At 44.7% G+C, this 20,564-nt stretch overlaps 1 protein-coding gene across 1 annotated transcript; it reads right to left on the reverse strand.

Moving 5' to 3' along the window:
• Positions 1–641: 641 nt before the first annotated feature.
• LOC119650826 (vitamin K-dependent protein C-like) lies at positions 642–20,171 on the reverse strand. Its single transcript, XM_038053962.1, has 6 exons — positions 19,707–20,171; positions 19,387–19,456; positions 6,380–6,545; positions 6,114–6,319; positions 5,856–6,052; positions 642–845 (listed from the first exon to the last, which is right to left on the reverse strand). Exons 1-6 carry the CDS (start codon positions 19,791–19,793, stop codon positions 642–644), a joined length of 930 nt encoding a protein of 309 aa, XP_037909890.1. The 5' UTR covers positions 19,794–20,171.
• Between the last annotated feature and the right edge of the window lie 393 nt (positions 20,172–20,564).

The following is a 20,564-nucleotide window of genomic DNA, read 5'->3' on the forward strand; positions in this document are numbered from 1 at the left end:
GACACCTCACCAACCATGGGTCGCAGGTGGACTTCATGAATGTTGTGCACCATGACGGCTAACATATCCAGAGACCTCGAATCGTCTGGAGCCCCAAAGACAGTAGCAGCTCGGTGCCGACTTTGTCACCACCCAACTGTTTCATTTCACGCAGCAGCTGGTTTGGCGCACGGTCATCCAGGGTTAGCTCTGTTAGCAAGGGTTAAGTTTAGTCATCTCGCTCATTGAGAGGCGTTTTATGAGCTGCTTTTTTAAAGCAGTCCTCGAGGACGTTGGGGACAAGCTCAATGGCCTCCTCATCCAGGCGACGAGTGGGTCGCCCTAAGAGCACCTGGCATAGGACAGTAGAGGGGAAGTGCGAGTGTCTCGGGAAGTCGTGGAGAAAGCTGAAGTGCATTTCGAATAACCGCGAGCGATGGCGCGTAGGTGTGGTTGTCGCGCTATACCACATCAAGGGGTGAATGGCAACCATATATCTAAATATAATAAGCTTGACAATTTTTTGAATTTAGTGTAGCTCTGTTTCCTTGAGTAACCTTTCACGATTATCTCTTTATATTGTCAGAAATAAAATAATTTCATTTCCAGTATTCATTTATAATTTTGCAAGAAAGTACAATCCTGATACCGAAATACAATTTTCAGAATTTGGTGCAATAACAGGCGTCCTTGGTGTTATCTAAAATCCAGTTTAGATGAGGCTCTAAAGATGTCATGACGGCTAAGTCCTTGACGGAGTAGTAAACGTTCTCATTTGGGGGACAACTTTGCTTGTCGGAAATGACCCCGGCAATTTCATGCGATCCTGTTTCCGATTTGTGTATGACTCCAGCACCGTTATCTTGCTGAAACACATTAAAAGAAAACTTTTATTAAAATGTTGGTGGAAAATAACCGGCTATGAGAAGAATTCTCAAAAATATAGTCTTATATGTAGGAGAAAAGAGCGAAAAAGTTACTGGGCACAGCTTCGGAAACCTGGTACTGGCGGTTTTTGAAAGTGAGCAAAAGGGCTTCCAATTATCGATGTTCAAAGACCGTCATCCCTTAGTAATGGGAAGCGAGGAAGGGAGTGAAAGTAGTTCTATGATGGGTTTGCCTAAAGAAAGGTTGATTCATCGTAATTCGCTCGCCTCCATTTCATATGTGAATATATGAAGGAGAAGACCTTGTGCTGATGGACGTGATCCTAGCTTAATTTGTATTCACCGACTTCCTGCAAATCTTCAGGGGTAATGTCTTGTGCTTCCTCCTCAATAACAGATAAAAGAATTGTTATTGTCCTTTCTCTTTCCATCAAAAGGTAAAACTCGTTATTTCCATGTAATCCATTGAGAAAATTGTGCGCATTTTCACAGTCGTCTTTTCTGAAAGTGGTGCAGATATCATCTACATACCTCTTCCAAAATATTGGCATCACACTCGCCAAATTTAATTCTGTTGCGGGATTGGTCGGAAAGGTTTTGCCGATGGACTGAGGGAGAGGGTTGCCTACTTTGCCTTTACATTGTGGGCCACTTTGTTGTTCATGGAACGAATCATTTACCAGACCGGGCACTTCTTTGAATGGGATACTCTGCAGAAGCGCCTTATCGTTAGATATAGGTCCTCAAGTCAGTCTCCAAAGAAAATCCGAAGGCAATACTTGCTGCTAGGAACACAATAACAGTTCAAACACTAGCAGACAGTACCAGCTCGACAACTACCGCTAATAAGATCCATGAAGTGCATGCGGGCCCCGTGGTCAGTGAAGTGTTGCGGGAGGCCACGGGCCGAATTACTGAGCTGCACGAGACAGTGGCCATCCTTGCACCTACCGTCTCTAAACTAGTAGCGATAGTAAGAGCTCTGCGTTCGGGAGGTAGTTCCAAAACCCGTTTGCGGTCCGCCAACCAAAATGGGCGATCGAAAAGCCACGCGTCGGGGACCTCAACGAGTCTTGCAGTTTGCTGGTCCCACCGCATCTTTGCTGAGAAGGCAAAGAAGTGTACCAGCCGTTCACATTCACAACACCAAAAATTAAACTCGTTACCTAATCGACACAAGCGCAAACGTCTCGATCCTCCCGATATTCCGGAATTACAAGTTGATCCTGCAACAACTCAAACTAGTAACAGCAAACTCCTCTACCATACGTACTTATGGTTACAGGCAAGTGAACGTACATAAATCTAGGACAACGGCTAACGTTTTCATGGCGTTTTATAATAGCGGAGATCAGCAGCTCCATATGAGGCGCAGACTTCCTAGGCCACTATGGATTGCTGGTAGATCTGCAGAACAAGTCTCTTATAGATCCCAGAACTTCGCTCAGGTCTTCGGGTAAACTTGCCACCTGCTTAACCTTCATCCTTTATATCATTTTTGAAGAAGTAGCCTCATTCGCGCGATCCTTCAAAAATACAGCAACATAACTAGCCTCCTGCAGCCAGATAAACATGATGTTCAGCACCACATCCGCACTGTTGGCCCCCCAGTCTTCTCGTCCATAACCACACCAGAAGCTCGTTGCTTACATTCTTTTAAAATAGGGTATTTGCTGACCATCAAATAGCTGCTGATCTTCTCCTTTATACATAGTCCCAAAGCAAAACGGCAAATGGAGACCATGTGGCGATTACAGACGTTTGAATGATTAGACCATTCCAGACCGCTACCTCATACCGCTCATCCACGACTTTCCGTAAAACCTCGTTAACTCCCGTGTTACTTGGCTTGGGATTTGGCCAAGAGGTATCATGAAATTCCTGCAGCTCCAGAAGACATTCCGAAAACGGCACTATGTACACCTTTCGGACTTTTCGAGTTCAAATGGATGACTTTTGGTCTGTACAATGTGGTGTAAACTTTTCAGAGGTTCATCCACTCTGTCCTCCGAAACCTTAACTTTTGTTTCGTGTACTAGGGTGATGTGTTGGTCGCCTCTTCTTCCGAATCTGAGCATTTGGAACATCTTGAATGCATTTCTCAGTGTCTCCTTGAGGCCGGTCTTGTACTTAACGTTGGAAAATTCAAATTCCTCAAACAGCAGGTGAAGTTTTTATGCCCCACGATTTCTACTGAGGCAATCCATCGGGAGCCAGGTAAACTTCAGACCTTCGCAGACTTCAGTCAACAGTCAAGGATCTGCAAAGGTTTTTGGGCATGTTGAACAGTTACCATCGTTTCTTGCCCACATCGCCAAGACCAAAGACTGGCGTGTGATTGCGTGGTCTACAGAGGCCGTCCAGGCATTTGAACCAGCCAAACGACAGCTGAGGGACGCTACACTCCTGGCATTTCCTCAACCAGATGCTTCAGACATCGCAGTAGGTGCTGCTCTTTCCCAAAAGGTAAACCAAATCTGACAGCCGTTGAGGTTCTTTTTCAAAAAATTGAATACAACTCAACGGAAATGCAGCACCTACGATCGTGAGCTATTAGCCTCGTACATGGCAATTAAATACTTTCGATATTCCTTAGAAGGCAGGCCGTTTACAGTGTTGACAGACCATAAGCCTCTAACCTTCGCTTTTAAGCAGAAGCCCGACAAAGCGTCCCTTCGCCAAATTCGGCACCTGAACTTTATAAGCCAGTTTACTTCAGACATCCAGCACGTGTCCGGCAAAGACTGTGTAGTTTCAGATGCTTTATCATGTAATTCAGAAGTCACAGTCCCTGCCAATCGCCGAAGCACAGAAGGATGACGCAGTGTTTCAAAGCCTCAGAGAACCCCATATACAACTTACGGGAGTTTCCTCCCTTCAGGTTAAGGGACCTACGCCATATTTCGGTCACTTTTCGCAAGGAAGTATTCCGTGCAGTATACTATCTTCCACACCAAAGCATTCGGACAACGAATCGGTTGGTCACTAGCAAATATTTTCGGTCCTCAATGAATAAGGATGTTAATTCCTCGGCCAGACAGTGCATCGCGTGTCAGAAGTGTAAAGTCACCAAGCACGTACACGTATTCCTTCGGTCTACAAAGCGTTTTCATACGATCCACATCGACATCATAGGCGCCTTGCAAGATTCGCATGGCTTGAAGTATTGCCCCACAATCATCGATAGGGTCACGCGTTGGCCTGAAGCAATACCTCCGGCCGACATTTCCACATAATCGAGCGTCGGGGCCCTTTGTCTGGAATAGATCTCACGCTTTGGAGTTCTAGCCAAAGTCATTACTGATCAGGAAATGCCCTTCGAGTTTACTCTGTTCTCGGAGTTGGGCAAACTTCTAGAGTTTAAACGCCATCGTATGACTGCGTGGTACCCGCAATCCTATGGAATGCTGGAACGCTGGGATTGGACACTGAAGGTCCCTATAAAGTCCTGGGGGTTTAACGTGAGTACCTGCCATGTAGGCATAATCCCACGGTCCTCTTCGGACACGGATTGATTTTGGGACCACAATCAGAGCCCCGCCATGCAAGCACAGCGGTCCTGGTTTATACTGAGTACAGGCTCAGCATTCATACCAGTGGATGCGCAACTAAGGAATTCTCCTGGAGCATATGCTCTCAGAGGGCCGTCCCGGTTCCCATTGTACCAGATAACCTCCGGTGAAGCTTCGTGGCAAAGCCACTTCAGATGAGTCCCTTGCAGACTCGGGTCTGATCGCCCTCCTCGAGTACGTGGGGACGGAACTCTCCAACCTATAATGGGACATGATGGCTCTTCGTGGTCGCAAGCCCTGCCTTTCGTTCTACTTTGTTTCCGTACAGCCCATTGTGAAGAGTTTGCGGCCAACTCGGCCAAACTGGTATACAGGGAGAACTTGAGACTTCCTAGCGACCCCGTGCTCGATACTAGGTCAGCCCTTTTAACCACTAGTCTTTTGCGTTTGCTCCGGAACACCGTGGCCAAGCTTCTTTAGAATGTCTCTGTGACCAGGCTAAAGCTTTTTGTTCCCAGAGCTGAGATCTCGGGGAAAAGAGGTGCACGGCGCGTGAGCTTCGATTTGCACCCCTAAAACTGGCGAGCCAGGAGCTGAAACCTAGTATCAGCTGGGAGTGGGGAAGTGTGGAGGCGTTGAAGTATGGGCGGATTAGCACACAACTCACCACGAATGAGCGGCTCGGAACACACCCGCCTGAGTGCCTGCTTGTCGGTATCAGGATGAGAGCCGAGAGGCTGGCGTAGCAACCGGGCTCGAATCACTCAGTTGCCATACATCATTTCGGTCGGACTTCCGTTCAATTTTCTGCATAACTGTCTACATGTCATTACCTAATAATTAAAATAAAAGTTTTATTAAATTCAATTGGTTAGTGAACTATAAATTCCTGACCGATTCCGTTTCACAATGAAAAGCAAAGAAGAAACAATAGTTAAAGCTGGTCAGAAGAGGGGGAGAAAATTACTTCCTTTTTAGGAGCATGTATAATAAGTAGCTAAAAAGATGGGCAATCGCCTTCCAATTCATCAGCAAAATTTGATTGACCAAATTAGAAGCAAGTGCCATCAAACAGTTTATAGTCACCATCATTATCATGGAATGCATCGTCATCATCATCAAAGGCGCAACAACCGGTATCCGGTCTAGGCCTGCCTTAATAAGGAACTCCAGACATCCCGGTTTTGCGATGAGGTCCACCAATTCGATATCCCCAAAACCTGTCTGGCGTCCTGACCTACGCCATCGCTCCATCTTAGGCAGGGTCTGCCTCGTCTTCTTTTTCTACCATAGATATTGCCCTTATAGACTTTCCGGGTGGGATCAGCCTCATCCATACGGATTAAATGACCCGCCCACCGTAACCTATTGAGCCGGATTTTATCCACAACCGGACGGTCATGGTATGGCTCATATGGAATGCATCAGTTGATATTATTATGCATTAAATTAAATTAATTACAATTTTTTTACATACCGCACATACGATGTTATCCGCGCCAACAACACCCAAACACAGTTCGAAACTGTAAATTGGACGATTGCAATCCGCCTGACCCACAATCGGTAGAATTGTCTTCCGCGGCAAGCAAGTGTTAATTTTTCCGGTAACCGTTTCGCTCGGGTCTTGGATGAAACCAATAACAACACCCAATTTACCCACATATGAAGCACCTGTAAGTATGCAAAAAATTGGTTGAATATGTTCACTTTCCATTTTAGGCATTATTGGTACCAGGGCTGGGTAAGCAGATCGGCGAAATGTGCGAGTTGAATTCAACGCGCGTCGTCAATTGAAGCAAAGCAATGTCTTGAATGTTGATCTGGTGGATGAAGCCAGGGTGGATGATCACGTTTGAAACCCCAGAAATCAATTGGATTTTTTCCGAATCACATTTTTGGTATTTTCCGAGGTAAATTTTTATTTTATATTGGATTTCCCTGAAATTTGAGGAATAAATTAAAAATGTGGGAAGGATTAGGTTGTAATGAATTTTTCACCGGTAAACATTACTCGCTGAAGTTATTACATAAAGGTCGTTGATTAGAGTTCCTGCTTTCAACTGTGTTTTGGTGTTGATGAAAACAATCCAAGGATACTCAGCGGGGCGTACATAGTCACCATCGTCTAAGCGTGGGCTGCGTCCATAATTTGAAATTCCGCAATCTGAAATTAAATGGTATTTCAAAAATATTACAGAATAATCCATTGAGTTCAAATGGGAATATCAACGAGGCGAAAAGCTACCTAATTCGAAGGAAAATTGACATTCTTTCTATCGGCGGTGTCTAGGTTTGCTGATGCCAAGGGATAACATGACAATGAGGTTTCATTTCGACGAGAAGTTTGAAACGCGTTGAAGTAACAGGACAGACTGGGAGTGCGTGACAATGACCAAAGAAGTGAACTTGCAACTGATTACCTGGTGTACTGACCTATCAATCGCAGAAGAGGGAGTTGGCGGCGAAGTCATTGGCCCCTGAAAGGCTTACATAATTCGAACAAATGGGTAAGCACACTATAGGAAGCAGAATATTGTTATTTTGACAGGCAGTCAGCCTTAGCTGGCCTTGGCCTTGGCTACTAAGGCACTTAAATACAGCTGGGTAAACTCCAAACTAGTCCAGCCAGGTGAAATCTAAACGGCTTCCTCAATAACATTTAGATACTCTGGGTTCAAAGCTACATTGGGTTTGAAGGTAACTAGACAGCCCGTGTTCTGGCCAGGAAAGGTGCAGGTCGCTACCACATGGACCGGAACCCTTCAGTGAAATCGGAAAGGAGTCCATGGCTACGAAACTGAAAAACGAAGAGGAAGGGAAAACTACCCCAAAACCCTAAACTTTGGCGAAATTGACCTACCTGCAAATACTAAATCTCCACTGAAGTGTCCTGTCAGCACGAGATTTGCATACTTTTGTGTTAGCGAGGATGAGGAAGGGGGGGGGGGGGGTTCTTTTGAACACTCCAGTCCTTACGTGTCATTATACTGAATTCCACGTTTCCTTCTAATCTGGCAATAACACGCCAAACTAAAGGAAGAAAAACATGCTTGCTAAAACTGGAATATGAAAAGATGGCTTGATCCACGACGGGGCATATCCTTAATCGATACTTGTCCTGCCTGAGATGTTCGTGATTGTCGACCTTGAAGCCACCATGCTTTGTTATCCTTAGGCCGCAAAATGGAAGATTATCTTCAGTTAGTGATGTGAAAGTCTCCAAATCAAAGATTTATACCTACTTCTTATTATAATTTCATGAATTGAAATGGCTATCCGCCACTGCAGCGTCTCAGGGAGTAGATGAGGAAATGTAGTTGCTTCAGACGTGCCCCGAATGCAACGTACGCGAAGAACCAGGGAAGCTTTTTAAGATCACTCAACGGATCCCAACAGAGCGCCCAGACAATACAGTTCTCGGTGACGGAAGCGAAAGAGTATTGGGGTGGACTTTGGGGGTTACTGACCCAGCATGCTGAGTATGCTAAGTGGATCACCGCCGAAGGCACTCGCCTTGCCAAAACGCCTGGCATGAATTTTGCGGATCAAAGAGATTGGATGAGCCATAAACTGCTCGAAGAGCTAGAGGGGTCTTCGTCTTGATCGGGGGAGAAGTACTGGGATAAAAAATTCCCAGGATACACAGTCGGTCAGAGGAATTTTCACTCTTTCTCACTGCGGGAATTACATACTTTGTCCCTAAAAAGGACACACTCTTCGAGGAGCAGAAATGCTGCCGAGTCGGGTTAAGGGGTTGCAAAGAGCGACTTATTATTGACTCGGTAGTTGCAGGAAAAGCAAAAAACCTCTTTAGTCGCTATATCCGCTTTTTACAGCGTCCCGTATACCTGGCTAAACGATGTCCTACGTCTGTATCGCATTGATCCGAAACTAACAAATTTTCTGGTGACAGTTATGGAAGGGTGGGATACCCCCTTATCAGTATCAATACCTCAGAGCCTAACCACACACGGAGAGGCATATATAGACTTGGATCACTATCACGTTGGCATAGTGCTCCAGGCTCGAATTAAAACACCGTCTACAATCCTTTCTGGCAATCTGATGAGAGTGAATACTGAAGCCATTCACAACGCAATCCAATATCCGCAGCTAACAGATGTCCTGGAGTATCAAGAAATGATCTTCACGACCACCTGAAGAACGTTATTATTCATACGGCCAGAAACATACTTGGCCCCAGCCACAAGAAAAGTCGGAACAGCTGATTCGACGATGAATTTACAACGGGACGGAGGAATGCTGAATTCCAAGTAATTCTGCATTCGCAAAGAACGCGGGCACGCGCAGAGACTTATCACGAACTCCGGCGAGCGGAAAAGCGACTTCACAGATGGAAAAAGGCAGCCTGTAGAACCAACAGATCTATGAACTCGAAAGGCACAGGAATCAACCGCACCAGACGCGCAAGTTTTATCAACAGCAGGATGAAGTCTTACACACATCGATGCTCATCCTGCCGAGACAAAGAGGGAAATCTGATTTCCGACAGAATGGGCATACTGGAGCGATGGGTTGAGTATTTTGATTAACTGCTCAAAAACCAAAATATCGGCGAGTTGGAGGTCACACCAACTGATCACGACGGACAAATGCTGCCACCATCAACCATAGAAAAAACAGTCCGTGTAATTCATCGGTTTAAAAACTATAAGTTGCCAGGATACCGATGGAATTACAGCCGGCGACCAATCACACCAAGTGGCTCATCAACTTGTACTCATGGTATGGGACAGCGAATCACTGTCTGACGACTGGATAAGAGGCATTATCTGTCTCATACATAAAAAGGGAGATATCACACAGTGGAGCAATTATAGAGGTATCACATTGCTGAGTACCATCTATAAGATATTCTCCACTATCTTGCTAGGCCGGATAGCCCCATACGCCCAGAAAGAGGCTTCACTCCAGGCAAATCAGCAACAGATCAGACTTTCTCTCTGCGGCAAGCGATGGAAAAACTGTTGGAATAAGGACAACAGTTGCACCATCTATTCATCGACTTTAAAGCCGCCTATGATAGCATAGCCAGGGTAAAACTGTACATGGCCATGAGAGAATTCGGTATCCCAACGAAATAATGAGGCTGACAAGGCTGACCCTGACCAATGTGCGAGGCCAGATAAAAGCAGCAGGATCACTCTCAAGACCATTCGATATCAACAACGGTCTACGACAAGGGGATGCGCTATCATGCGTCCTCTTTAACCTGGCCCTCGAGAAAGTGATCCGCGATGCTGAGGTAAATGCAAGAGGTCCACCTGACGATATCGACATCATGGGAAGAATCACCCGAGACGTACAAACTGCCTTCATCCAGATCGAGCAGGCGGCGATTGGCGCGAGATCTTGGGCTGCGCACCAATGAAGGCAAGACAAAATATATGGTGGCAACGTGAGCACTGAAGACGAACCAACCAACAACATCAAACCGCACTGGTCAAACAGGAAGAATAAGGATAGGAGAATACAACTTTGAGACCGTTGACAATTTCTCCTATCTAGGGTCGAAAATCAAAACCGATAACATCTACGATGATGAAATCCGCGCACGGTTGTTGTCAGCCAACAGAGCCTATTTCAGCTTACAAAAACTATCCCGCTCGAAACGTCTCACCATACGGTCAAAGCTCTTACTGTACAAGACTATGATCTTGCCGGTCCTCATGTAATCCTCGGAAACTTGGGTTCTTAGCAAGAAAAATTGCGAACTCTTGGCTCTTGGAATACATGAGGATGGACGATTCCGTAGCCTACACAACGACGAAATCTATGAGCGATACCATGACCGTCCGGTTGTGGATAAAATCCGGCTCAATAAGTTACGGTGGGCGGGTCACTTAATCCGTATGGATGAGGATGATCCCACCCGGAAAGTCTATAAGGGCAATATCTATGTTAGAAAAAGAAGACGAGGCAGACCCTGCCTAAGATGGAGCGATGGCGTAGGTCAGGACGCCAGACAGCTTTTAGGGATATCGAATTGGTGGACCTCGGCGCAAAATCGGGATGTCTGGAGTTCCTTATTAAGACAGGCCTAGACCGGATACCGATTATTGCGCCGTTGATGATGATGACGATTGTTTTTAAAACTCGAATTAGTGACGAGGAGGTGGTTTAGTGAAAGAAATCGAAGTGGATTGTCAAGGGACGTTAACAGTGCGAACCCTTTGTGGTCCCCGTTCCAGACAAAACAAACCTCCGGGACTACCTCGAAAACTAGCCGTGTTGTGGTTTAGATTAATATTGACAGTAGAAAATTATAACATTCGTGGAAATAAATTGTTATAACAGACAACAGCGGAAGAAAGGCAAAGAGGCGGCTGCAATTGATGTAAAATTTTCGGGGAGGCTTGCCCGCGACAAGCCATTCATCTAGCCGGGAAAATTCTCGCGTATAGCAGTTCAAGTCACCGAACCCAAAGAGGTTTTCTGTTTTATTATAGAAAAAAAAGAGAAATATATAAATAATTGTAAATTTTGTTTAGGAATTTCTAATGTGCTTAATTTCTTCTCACCACAGAAGCAGCTACCACGCCGAGCTCGGAGTGTTTAATAGCAAAAGTAAGTCTAAAGTTTTTTCTTTCAAATTTCTTTTTTTTTTTGTTGATTTTTAATTTGATTTAATTTTGTTTTATTTTTTTTCTGATTTTTGATTATTTTTTTTTATATATTTAATTTTTTTTGAATAATTACATTATGAATTCTAATTAACTCTTGAGTAATTTGAGGACTTCCTCCCTCTCTTTTCCTCCTTGCTCCCTCAGAGCCTGTTCAGGGACATCCTCAAAAGAACAAACTGGCCTAAGGATGTCAAGGAAGGGTGGGAGCCTCAGGGGCCGCGCCTCATTCAAGATCTAAGGCGGGAGAGGCACAAATCCGGACTGTGATCGGTCGTGGATCTTCCCCTCCTTGATTGAGGCACTCGGGTCCGGAGGCTTACGGCTCCACGCGCGCAGTCGAGCTGTTTTTTTCTTATTTTTCAATTTTAGCTCGCGTTCTGGTCGTTACTCGTTAGGCCGTCGCGAATTCCCTTGTGTTGTCTATTTTGGAATCCGGTGTAGACCCACGCATCGGAATAAACAAGTTAATTTTGTAGTAATGAAGCGTGAGGGATCAAAGTGCTCAAAGGACTGAGTCACAAGTCTCGGAGAAATGCTAGGGCGTCCATCTCAGTCGACGCGGCAGGACGGGCACCGGTCCTGTCGAGAAATGGGCAAGGGTTCTTGACGCATGGACGGCGTCAGGACGTAAGCAAGTTAGTCCGAACACAACGAACAAAACAAATACGTGTCTGCACGCTAAATGTTGGTACCCTAACTGGAAACACCGAGGAACTCGCAAGAGCCCTTCGGAAAAGGCGCATTGATATCTGCGCTCTGCAAGAAACCCGATGGTCTGGTGCCAAAAGCTGCGACATTGAACGCGAACACGGTAAAAATGGCTATAAATTTCTCTATTGTGGTAACCCACACATTCAATATGGTGTTGGCATTACCATCTCAGAGGGTTTCCGTGATGCCATTAAAGAAGTCGAACGATTTAACGATCGGCTGATGAAGATCACCATTATATTAGCTGATCGCACTATTCACTTCTTCACCGCGTATGCACCACAGACAGGTCGACCTGATGCCGAGAAAGACGCCTTTTGGCAACTTCTCGATGAAAAGACTTGTCACGGGCCTGCTGACGACTATATAATCATTGCCGGCGACCTTAATGGTCATGTGGGTGAAAAGGCAGACGGTAACAGGTGCCGTAGGTGAAAGGGGTTCGGAGCGCGCAATGAGGGTGGCGAGCGTATAATCGATTTTGCGGACACACATGACCTTGTTCTTATGAATACATGGTTCATCAAACGATTGTCTCATCTTCCCACACTTTATAGTGGGAACAGTAAAACGCAAATCGACTATATTCTCATAAGGCGCCAACATTTTACCACTGTCACTGATTGCAAAGTCGTTCCCTATGAGACCATCGCACCTCAACATCGACCGTTGATTGCCGTCCTGCGAATTAAGCCACCGATAAAAAAGCGTGAGGAACGCACTGGCCCGCCGCGCATTAAATGGTGGCGATTTGGTGAGAAGAAAGAAGAAACGGTCTCACTCATACGATTGCCGACCATTACGAATGTTGAAGAATCATGGAACCAAATGAAAGACATGATCCACAAAGCGGCCTCTGCAACCCTCGGGGTCACCAAGCCGGGTAAGCTATACATCAACCGAGATACTTGGCTTTGGAATGATGATGTTGAAATGAAGGTCCATGAAAAGAAACGCCTCTACCACAAATTTCTCGACGATAAAACGCCTACTAACTGGCAAATTTATAAGATTGCAACCGTGAAGCAAAGAAAGCGGTCGTTGTCACCCGAGCGAACCATCTCAAAAATCTTTACGATAAACTGGACACTCGGGATGGCGAGAGAGATCTGTATCGATTTGCTAAAAGCCGTGATGACCGCACACTTTTGTTGTGTTAATGACAAGAACGGTACTTTGCTTACCAACCGTCGAGCCGCGACGGATAGATGGCGAGAATACTTCGAGCAGATTTCAACTGAAGAATTTGCTCATCCTCCACTTCCACAATCATTGCCGACATTTGGAGCAGTTCCACCAGTCAGCGCAACTGAAGTCGAGGAGGCAATAAAACAAATGAAATCGGGGAAAGCAACAGAACCTGACGACATCGCATCTGAGCTCTGGAAAGCGAAGAGCTGGGATCCAACATTATGGCTCAGTGAATTCTTTAACCGGGTTATTCAGGAAGGAAGAACACCATCTGACTGGCAAGAAAGTACCACTGTTCCAATATGGAAAAAGAAAGGTAGCCCAGCAGAATGTTCAAATTACCGTCCGATCCGGTTACTTTCCCATACCATGAAGATTTTTGAACGCATTCTTCACAACCGTATTCGCGAAATCGTTGAAATAACCGTGAATCAAGCCGGATTTGTCAAGAACTGCGGAACTACTGACGCAATACATACTGCGCGGTTACTCATGGAGAAACACCGTGAGAAGCATCGCCCTCTTTACATTGCCTTTCTCGATCTAGAGAAAGCGTTTGACCGTGTACCACACGAACTCATCTGGTGTGCTTTACGACAACACTTAGTACCAGAAGAAGTCGTTCGCTGGGTTCAATTGTTCTACCACGATCCGAAAAGTAGTATGGCGGGTGTATCAAAACCGCTTCGTGTCTCCGTTGGTGTTCATCAAGGAAGCGCCCTTTCACCACTCCTCTTTGTTCTTGTTAGGGACACCGTCACACGGGATATCCAACGTCCAGCGCCCTACACACTGCTTTATGCAGATGATGTTTTCCTAGCATCTGATAGCAAAAATGATCTCGAGCAACTTGTTCAAAAATGGAATGATCGCCTCATGCAACACGGTCTCAGATTGAATTTAAACAAACTGAATTTTTGACGACTGATCCCCATGAAACAGGCACAGTCACTGTCAGCGGCAGTGATCTGCCCAGAACTGAGCGATTTAAATACCTCGGGTCAACGCAATCAGCCAATGGAAAACTGCGTTATGAAATTGCTTCAGGCATTAACGCAACCTGGATGAAGTGGCGTTCCACAACTGGAGTTCTTTGTGATCGATGTATCAACGAACGTCTCAAATCTAAAATTTACCGCAATGTCGTCCGTCCAGTCGCTCTCTATGGTTCTGAGTGTTGGCCGACCATAAAAGACAATGAACGGCGTCTTGCGGTAATGGAGACGAAGATGCTACGTTGGACTAGTGGCGTCACACGTTTAGATCACATCCGAAATGAGGATATCCGCGATCGTTATGGGGTTGCACCGATCGTGGAAAAGTTGCGAGAGAGGCGTCTTCGATGGTATGGTCACGCAATTCGTGCAAACAAGAATTCACTTGCCAAGATTGGTCTGAACATCGAAGTCGATGGTAAACGACCAAAAGGCAGACCTAAGCAACGGTGGCTTGATACGCTAGATGGGGATTTAAAAGCCTCGAGGTTGCACCCAGATCAGGCATTCGATAGAGCCAAATGGCGAAGCCAATCACGACGAGCCGACCCCGCTTGTGAACGGGACAAAGGCTGAAGAAAAAGAAGAAGAGTTTGGTCGTCCACTCTGGAATGTGCATGTCTTTCAGCCATGGACGCGTCGCATCCTTTGATGATGATGGAACATGCAGCTCTCTTTCCATAGATTCGTCTGCTTTAGTGGCCCTGTCTAGCCACATCTTAATGAAGGTCTGCTCATTCAAAGTTGGTCAGGAAAGTCTTTTTCGGTTCTTTGCTCTATCTAACCATGGTTCAAACAAGATTGCTTGGTGATTGCTGTGGGTTTCGTCCTAGCAAAAATTAGAATGATATTATAGATTCAGATTAGTATAAATATAGCTAATAAACCCATTGACAAACAGACTTGTTAGCACTGATAAAGGCAGCAAATGGTTCCCGAAATGTCGGTTTTTGCAAAATAAAAGTCAACACTAGCGAATAGGAAAAACAAGTTTTATCACTTCAATTTCTGGTAGAGCTGATACCCCACTAGTGTGCTGAGGAGATTTTGTACCGATATGTTGCCGTCACCAAGTGATGGTCTGAATCGCAATTTGCTCCTCGATAGGGTCGTATATCCAATACACTGGACGCCTACTTTTACCAACGAGCACGTGGTCAATTTGGTTGACGGTGAATGCGCCGGTCCGGGCAGCGTGTGGAGCTTCTTTTTACTGCTGGTGAAGTCAATTAACCATTGACCGTTTTGATAACATTCCACATGGAGGCCGTGTCCTTCAGTGGTTCCCCGATTTTCGCACAGTATTTTGTCATCGTTTGTTGGGAGTGAGTCAAATAGCGTCTTCAGGTATTCATCAAAACCTGTCTTTCACTACATTTTCCTTGACTTCTGTCGAGGCGTGTACGTTGATGAGCCAGAGGCGGAAAAACGAGTCCTGACGCGAATGGCCCGCAACCAACCTTGATCTGACTCGATGGTTGGTCAAGTTGGAAAATTGTGTACGAATTCATATCGCTTGTTCCGCTACCAATCCAATTTGTTTCCTGGACTGAAATCATGCTCGATTTGTAAATTTTGACCTGTTCAATGAGGGCCTTGACGACCCTTGGTTTGTTCAGAGAGGGTACATTCCAGGATACGAAAGAATAGTCCGCTAGTCGTTTGCTTGGTCATCGTCGTTTATTCGTCCAATCCGGGGAAAATGTTCCAGGTTTCTTGACGTGGAGTAGTTTTTACATGGATGAGTTGTCGGCCCATCATAAAACCTTATCCAGGGTTGGCATTGGTGATAGCTAGTTCAGGTGGTTGGAAACGTGCCAGAGTTCATACAACTATGTAGCAGGACTGGCTATGAGGTTTGTGATACCTTACTCACGTGAGACACTTACGTGTAACTCAGCCATTCAGGCTGCAGTTATCCCTCTCTTTTCTTTTCTCAAACATGGTTTTGGACAGGCTACTCCGGAACTTCGGTTATTAACGCATTCAAGCGGAATAGAGCCACTGGGTTTGATGGTCTCCCCGCAGAGTTATTAATCGCTGCAGTTACTGTAGAGCATCGGAGGCGTCGATCAATTTGTATATTTAGGGAGTGCAGTTCCTGCTGACGGTGGCACGAAACTGGATGTTGTTTGACACATTTACAGGGCTAGATCCGCTTTCGTTGACTTGTCTTAAATTTAGAAATATGGGTACCTCGACAACAAAATCAAATTGAGACTATCCTGTGCTACAGAGCGTAGTGTAGTGTAGTGCTCTTTTTGTGTGTTGCTATATGGGAAAAACATTTGGAAAGTCAACTCCACAGTTTCTCAAAAGCCCCAAGCCTTCGTCAACACCTGTGTGCATTGTATCATCGGGCTACATTAGCCTGATGAAATTACAAACAATGAACTTGCCTGGCACTCATATGGACCGTGACTGAAAAGTGGAAGTGGCAGCAGATAGGTCATACACTAACGAGAGACGACTATTGCATTGCGGGCTATGCCATGTAGCAGAATCCACTCTCCCAAGATGGCCGATGAGTGGATCGCTCCAAGGGTATTTGCCGCAGAACAGTAGAGAAGGATTATAGGGATCTCAGGAAATCGTGGGAGGAGCTGAAGCGCGAACGCTGGTGCGTAGATGTGGTTGACGCGCCATATTCCACGAAGGGGTCAGTGGGAATCATAAATAGTTGAAGACTTAAGGTTCCTTATGTTGTGCAAAGAGCACTGATAGACATAAGTTGAACATGGTGGTTGCGTTCTCTGAAGTTTAAACTGATTGCATCTAAACTTTGTGAAAGACTGTCGGGTAACCAGATAATTTGCAATTCATTCAATTAATTGATTCGGGTGTGTATTGAAATATCTAGAGCTACCAAACTGTCTGTAGTCAAAGGTGGGCCCGGTTAAAGCTATTGTGAATTTGGTATGTTATGGCACTCATAGCCGTCGTGTTGTCCTTTCTCAATCAGAGTTTCAAAGTTTCAGAGGTCGCATGGTTCATCTGCAACCTCTGCTACAATTGAAGGATAGTCATACTAAATTTTTATTACAATACCACACTTAACTGGGTCGAAGCCAAATGACCCGAATCAGTTCGTTTAAAGGATATATTATAGAGGATATAGGCCTTTGGAGGCGGTCAAAGGGTAGTATAGGTCCCAGGGTGAAACGTGATTTGATACTCCTGATGGTGCGACCCCATAAAGATCGCGGATATCCTCATTTCGGATGTGATCAAAACGTGCCACGCCACTAGTTCAACGTAACATCTTCGTTTCCATTACCGCAAGACGCCGTTCATTGTCCTTTATAGTTGGCCAACACTCAGAACGATATAGAGCGACAGAACGGACAACTTTACGGTAAATTTTCGATTTGAGACGTTCGTTGATACGTCGATCACAAAGAACACCAGTTGTGGAACGCCACTTCATCCAGCTTGCGTTAATGCGTGAAGCAATTTCATATCGCAGTTCTCCATTGGCTGATAGCGTTGAGCCGAGGTATTTAAATCGCTCAGTTCTGAGCAGATCACTGCCGCTGACAGTGATTGTCCCTGTTTCATGGGGATCGGTCGTCAAAAATTCAGTTTTGTTTAGATTCAATCTGAGATCACTCCATTTTTGGACGATTTCTTGAAGGATTGCGTTTTTTAACTCATCCAAATCTTGCGGTCTGTGGCTATAGATACGCCTCTTGAGGTACCCTCACAGAAAAAAGTCAGACCCTGGTGAGTCATTCAATCTGAGACCGTGTTGCATGAGGGGATCATTCCATTTTTGAGCAAGTTGCTCGAGATCATTTTTGCTATCAGATACTAGATCTGATCAGATCTGCATAAAGCAGTGTACAGGGCGCTGGACGTTGGATATCCCGTGTGACGGTGTCCACAACAAGAGCAAAGAGGAGTGGTGAGAGGGCCCTTCCTTGATGAACATCAACAGAGACACGAAGCAGTTTTGATACACCCGCCATGCTTCGGACTTTACTTTTCGGATCGTGGTAGAGCAATTGAACCCAGCGCACGAGTTCTTCTGGCACGAAGTGTTGTCGAAAAGCATACCAGATAAGTTCGTGTGGCACACTGTCAAATGCTTTCTCTAGATCCAGAAAGGCAACCTCCTCGTCGCTAAGTATTTTATAACAAATCAAACAAAAGGAATAGGGAGAATTCGATTTCCCTCTTTCGGCAACCAGGAGCAAAGTGAGAATGAAGCTTTGAAGATGAAATGGCACAGCTTTGCCCAATTGTCTCCGTGTTCCATTAAAGCTTGATCTCACATAAAGGTAGGGAAAGACATTCGCCAAAGGTTCAGACAGCAGTGCCTTTCAACATATGGTCGCAAAGGCTCGTAGATCCAGAGATTTCTGGAAGGCAATCACCTACGAGATGTTAAGTCCTAACCACAAGAAAAGACAGGCTCTTTAGTTATGCTACCAAGGAAAGGATACGAAATGCTGTTCTACAAGGTGGGATGGGAAAATAAGGCTTACTTGATTCCAGGGATTCCATGGCACACCTGACACACCAAAACGAAGTTGGGGTCTGTAAATGGCTATCTTCCACAGGTAGGACCCCACATTGGGCGCCATTTGTAATAAGTAAATGGGATTGACGAAATGATGCACCTGTTGAAAAGCTGCGAATACTACAGTGTGAGGGGACCTACCACTATTCGCCTCATATAACATAGCTTAAAATTAGGCCCTGTTTGGACGCATTGTGGCTCGTCGATTTGCAATTGAGGTCTATGTTTGCAAAACTTTTGTGAGGTCCCCTTGAACAGGCTTCACAAGTGTTGCTGTCAGCTACTAATCGGAACTCATCCATGAACTATTACCTTGTTGAGTTGGATTTCAGCCTACATCATGTAGACAAGCGTTTGCAGACCACTGGAACTTAACGAGCGACCACTGAGACATACATAATTTCTCAAGTTACGAAAGCACTTGCACTTCATTTTCTTTTCAGCTACATAACATTTTACGTAGTCACGTATGTCTCATTCTAATGAAAAGTGACGGGGCCGGCTTTTGTTTTATAATCGAGAAACACGACGGCGCCAACAAAAAAAAAAAAGATAAAAAATGTGCATTCAAATGTTGCTCTAACATCATTTGAACATTTAACAGCTTTTATTATTGCACCTTGTGCTTTTCTTCTCCGTGTTTGCCAATGTTTTCTCGGATTTGCACTTCAGCCTCTGCACTCCCTGCATCACCCAGAGGCAGACCCAACAGCTCTGCCAAATAATTTTACTTTCATTCGCATTGCGCCAGTACTCAAGATATTCACTTAAAAAACATTTTTATTATCTCCGAAAACAACTTTTTAAATGCAACACGTTACTTTCTCTACGTGACGTGACAAGACTCCATCCTACATCCAACTTTGATTCAAAAAAAAAGTCAGATAATGCAAAAAAGATTTAAGTAACATTCGTACATGTGTGGAGGGACATACTCACAACAATTGGGACACCTTGGCGTGTCGCTTGCGGCTGCTTCGAGTCCAAAAAGAATCTTGAAGATGCTAAACTGAAAATTTCATTAAGTTGGTCTTGAAGAAAAAGAAATCTTTGGAGGAAATGCAGCGGAGACAAAAAAAAAAGCGCCGAAGATATCAAAACAGCAGACTTGCATCAACATTTTAATGGAAATTTTTCTTGAATTTTTGGATATTCAGGATGACAGCCGAAAAAATAAAATAAAATAAAAATATCTGAAATTCCGCTTTGGAGATACAAAACGTGACCAGATAAAAAGCTTTTTCTTCGCAATATCCTACTTTTGTCTCTGTGAATTGCCTGAAAACGGGCTCGCCAGTCACCATCGCGAGCTGGACGTGGAATATGAAAAACAAAAACGATTTCATTGGCCGAATGGCTCGAGGAGCAGCAAAAAATCTCGTCTTGATATCAAATTCCTGAAGAACGCGCAAAAGATTTCAGATTCGTAAAAATCTCGGGGGATCATTAACCGATTTATAATATGAGAAAATGAGTCACACGCGACAATAACACAACCACAAGAACTATCCAATTTATTTTCGATATATCGTTCTCGGTTAACCTTCGATACATTCCCAAGACCCAAGATCGAAATCCATTTATTACTAAATATCTTTTTTATTGAATCTGTATCTTTTCCTCGCGGCGATGACGATCTTTTTTTGCTTCTTCCTTTTATCGTATTAAATTTTTTATTTATGAATTTGGGGTCTTTTATGTGATTTTATTGACATTGAACACAACCCATTGGTGCTAACTTTCTGTTTACATTACTGGAGAGTTCTCAGTATGAGGCTTAGGTTTAAATAGTTTACTGAGATGGCTGGGGTCCCGCAAGGCGGTAGTGTTGAATGAGTCAATTGACCGAGGTACCATGTAATCTGTGCCGTCAAGTGTAAATCAAATATATTATGCGGGTAAATGTCGCAAAAGAGTCATGAAGTTGTCATTATGGGTTTGTAATTTGTTAATTTTACAATTGTGGAGGCTCTCACCCATTGATGTGTTCCTGCTACTGTTTCCCATGTTGCTTTGAAAAATTGTTAGATACAATCTTTATTTCTTTCGTATACGATACTTATCACTATCGAGAAGATCGGCTAGTTCGAGGTTTGCAGTTATTGATGTTTTGAGAT

The sequence above is a fragment of the Hermetia illucens genome, chromosome 3, assembly GCF_905115235.1.
Source record: "Hermetia illucens chromosome 3, iHerIll2.2.curated.20191125, whole genome shotgun sequence".
NCBI lineage: Eukaryota > Metazoa > Arthropoda > Insecta > Diptera > Stratiomyidae > Hermetia > Hermetia illucens.

What these genes read in the sequence shown, in the direction of transcription:
- LOC119650826 (XM_038053962.1), bottom strand. Translation starts at nt 19,793, where the DNA reads ATGAAATCGTTTTTGTTTTTCATATTCCACGTCCAGCTCGCGATGGTG. An exon ending in GGCAATTCACAGAGACAAAA is followed by an intron (nt 19,457 to 19,706) that starts GTAGGATATTGC and finishes TGAAATTTTCAG; the next exon opens with TTTAGCATCTTCAAGATTCT. An exon ending in TCAGCGAGTAATGTTTACCG is followed by an intron (nt 6,320 to 6,379) that starts GTGAAAAATTCA and finishes CTCAAATTTCAG; the next exon opens with GGAAATCCAATATAAAATAA.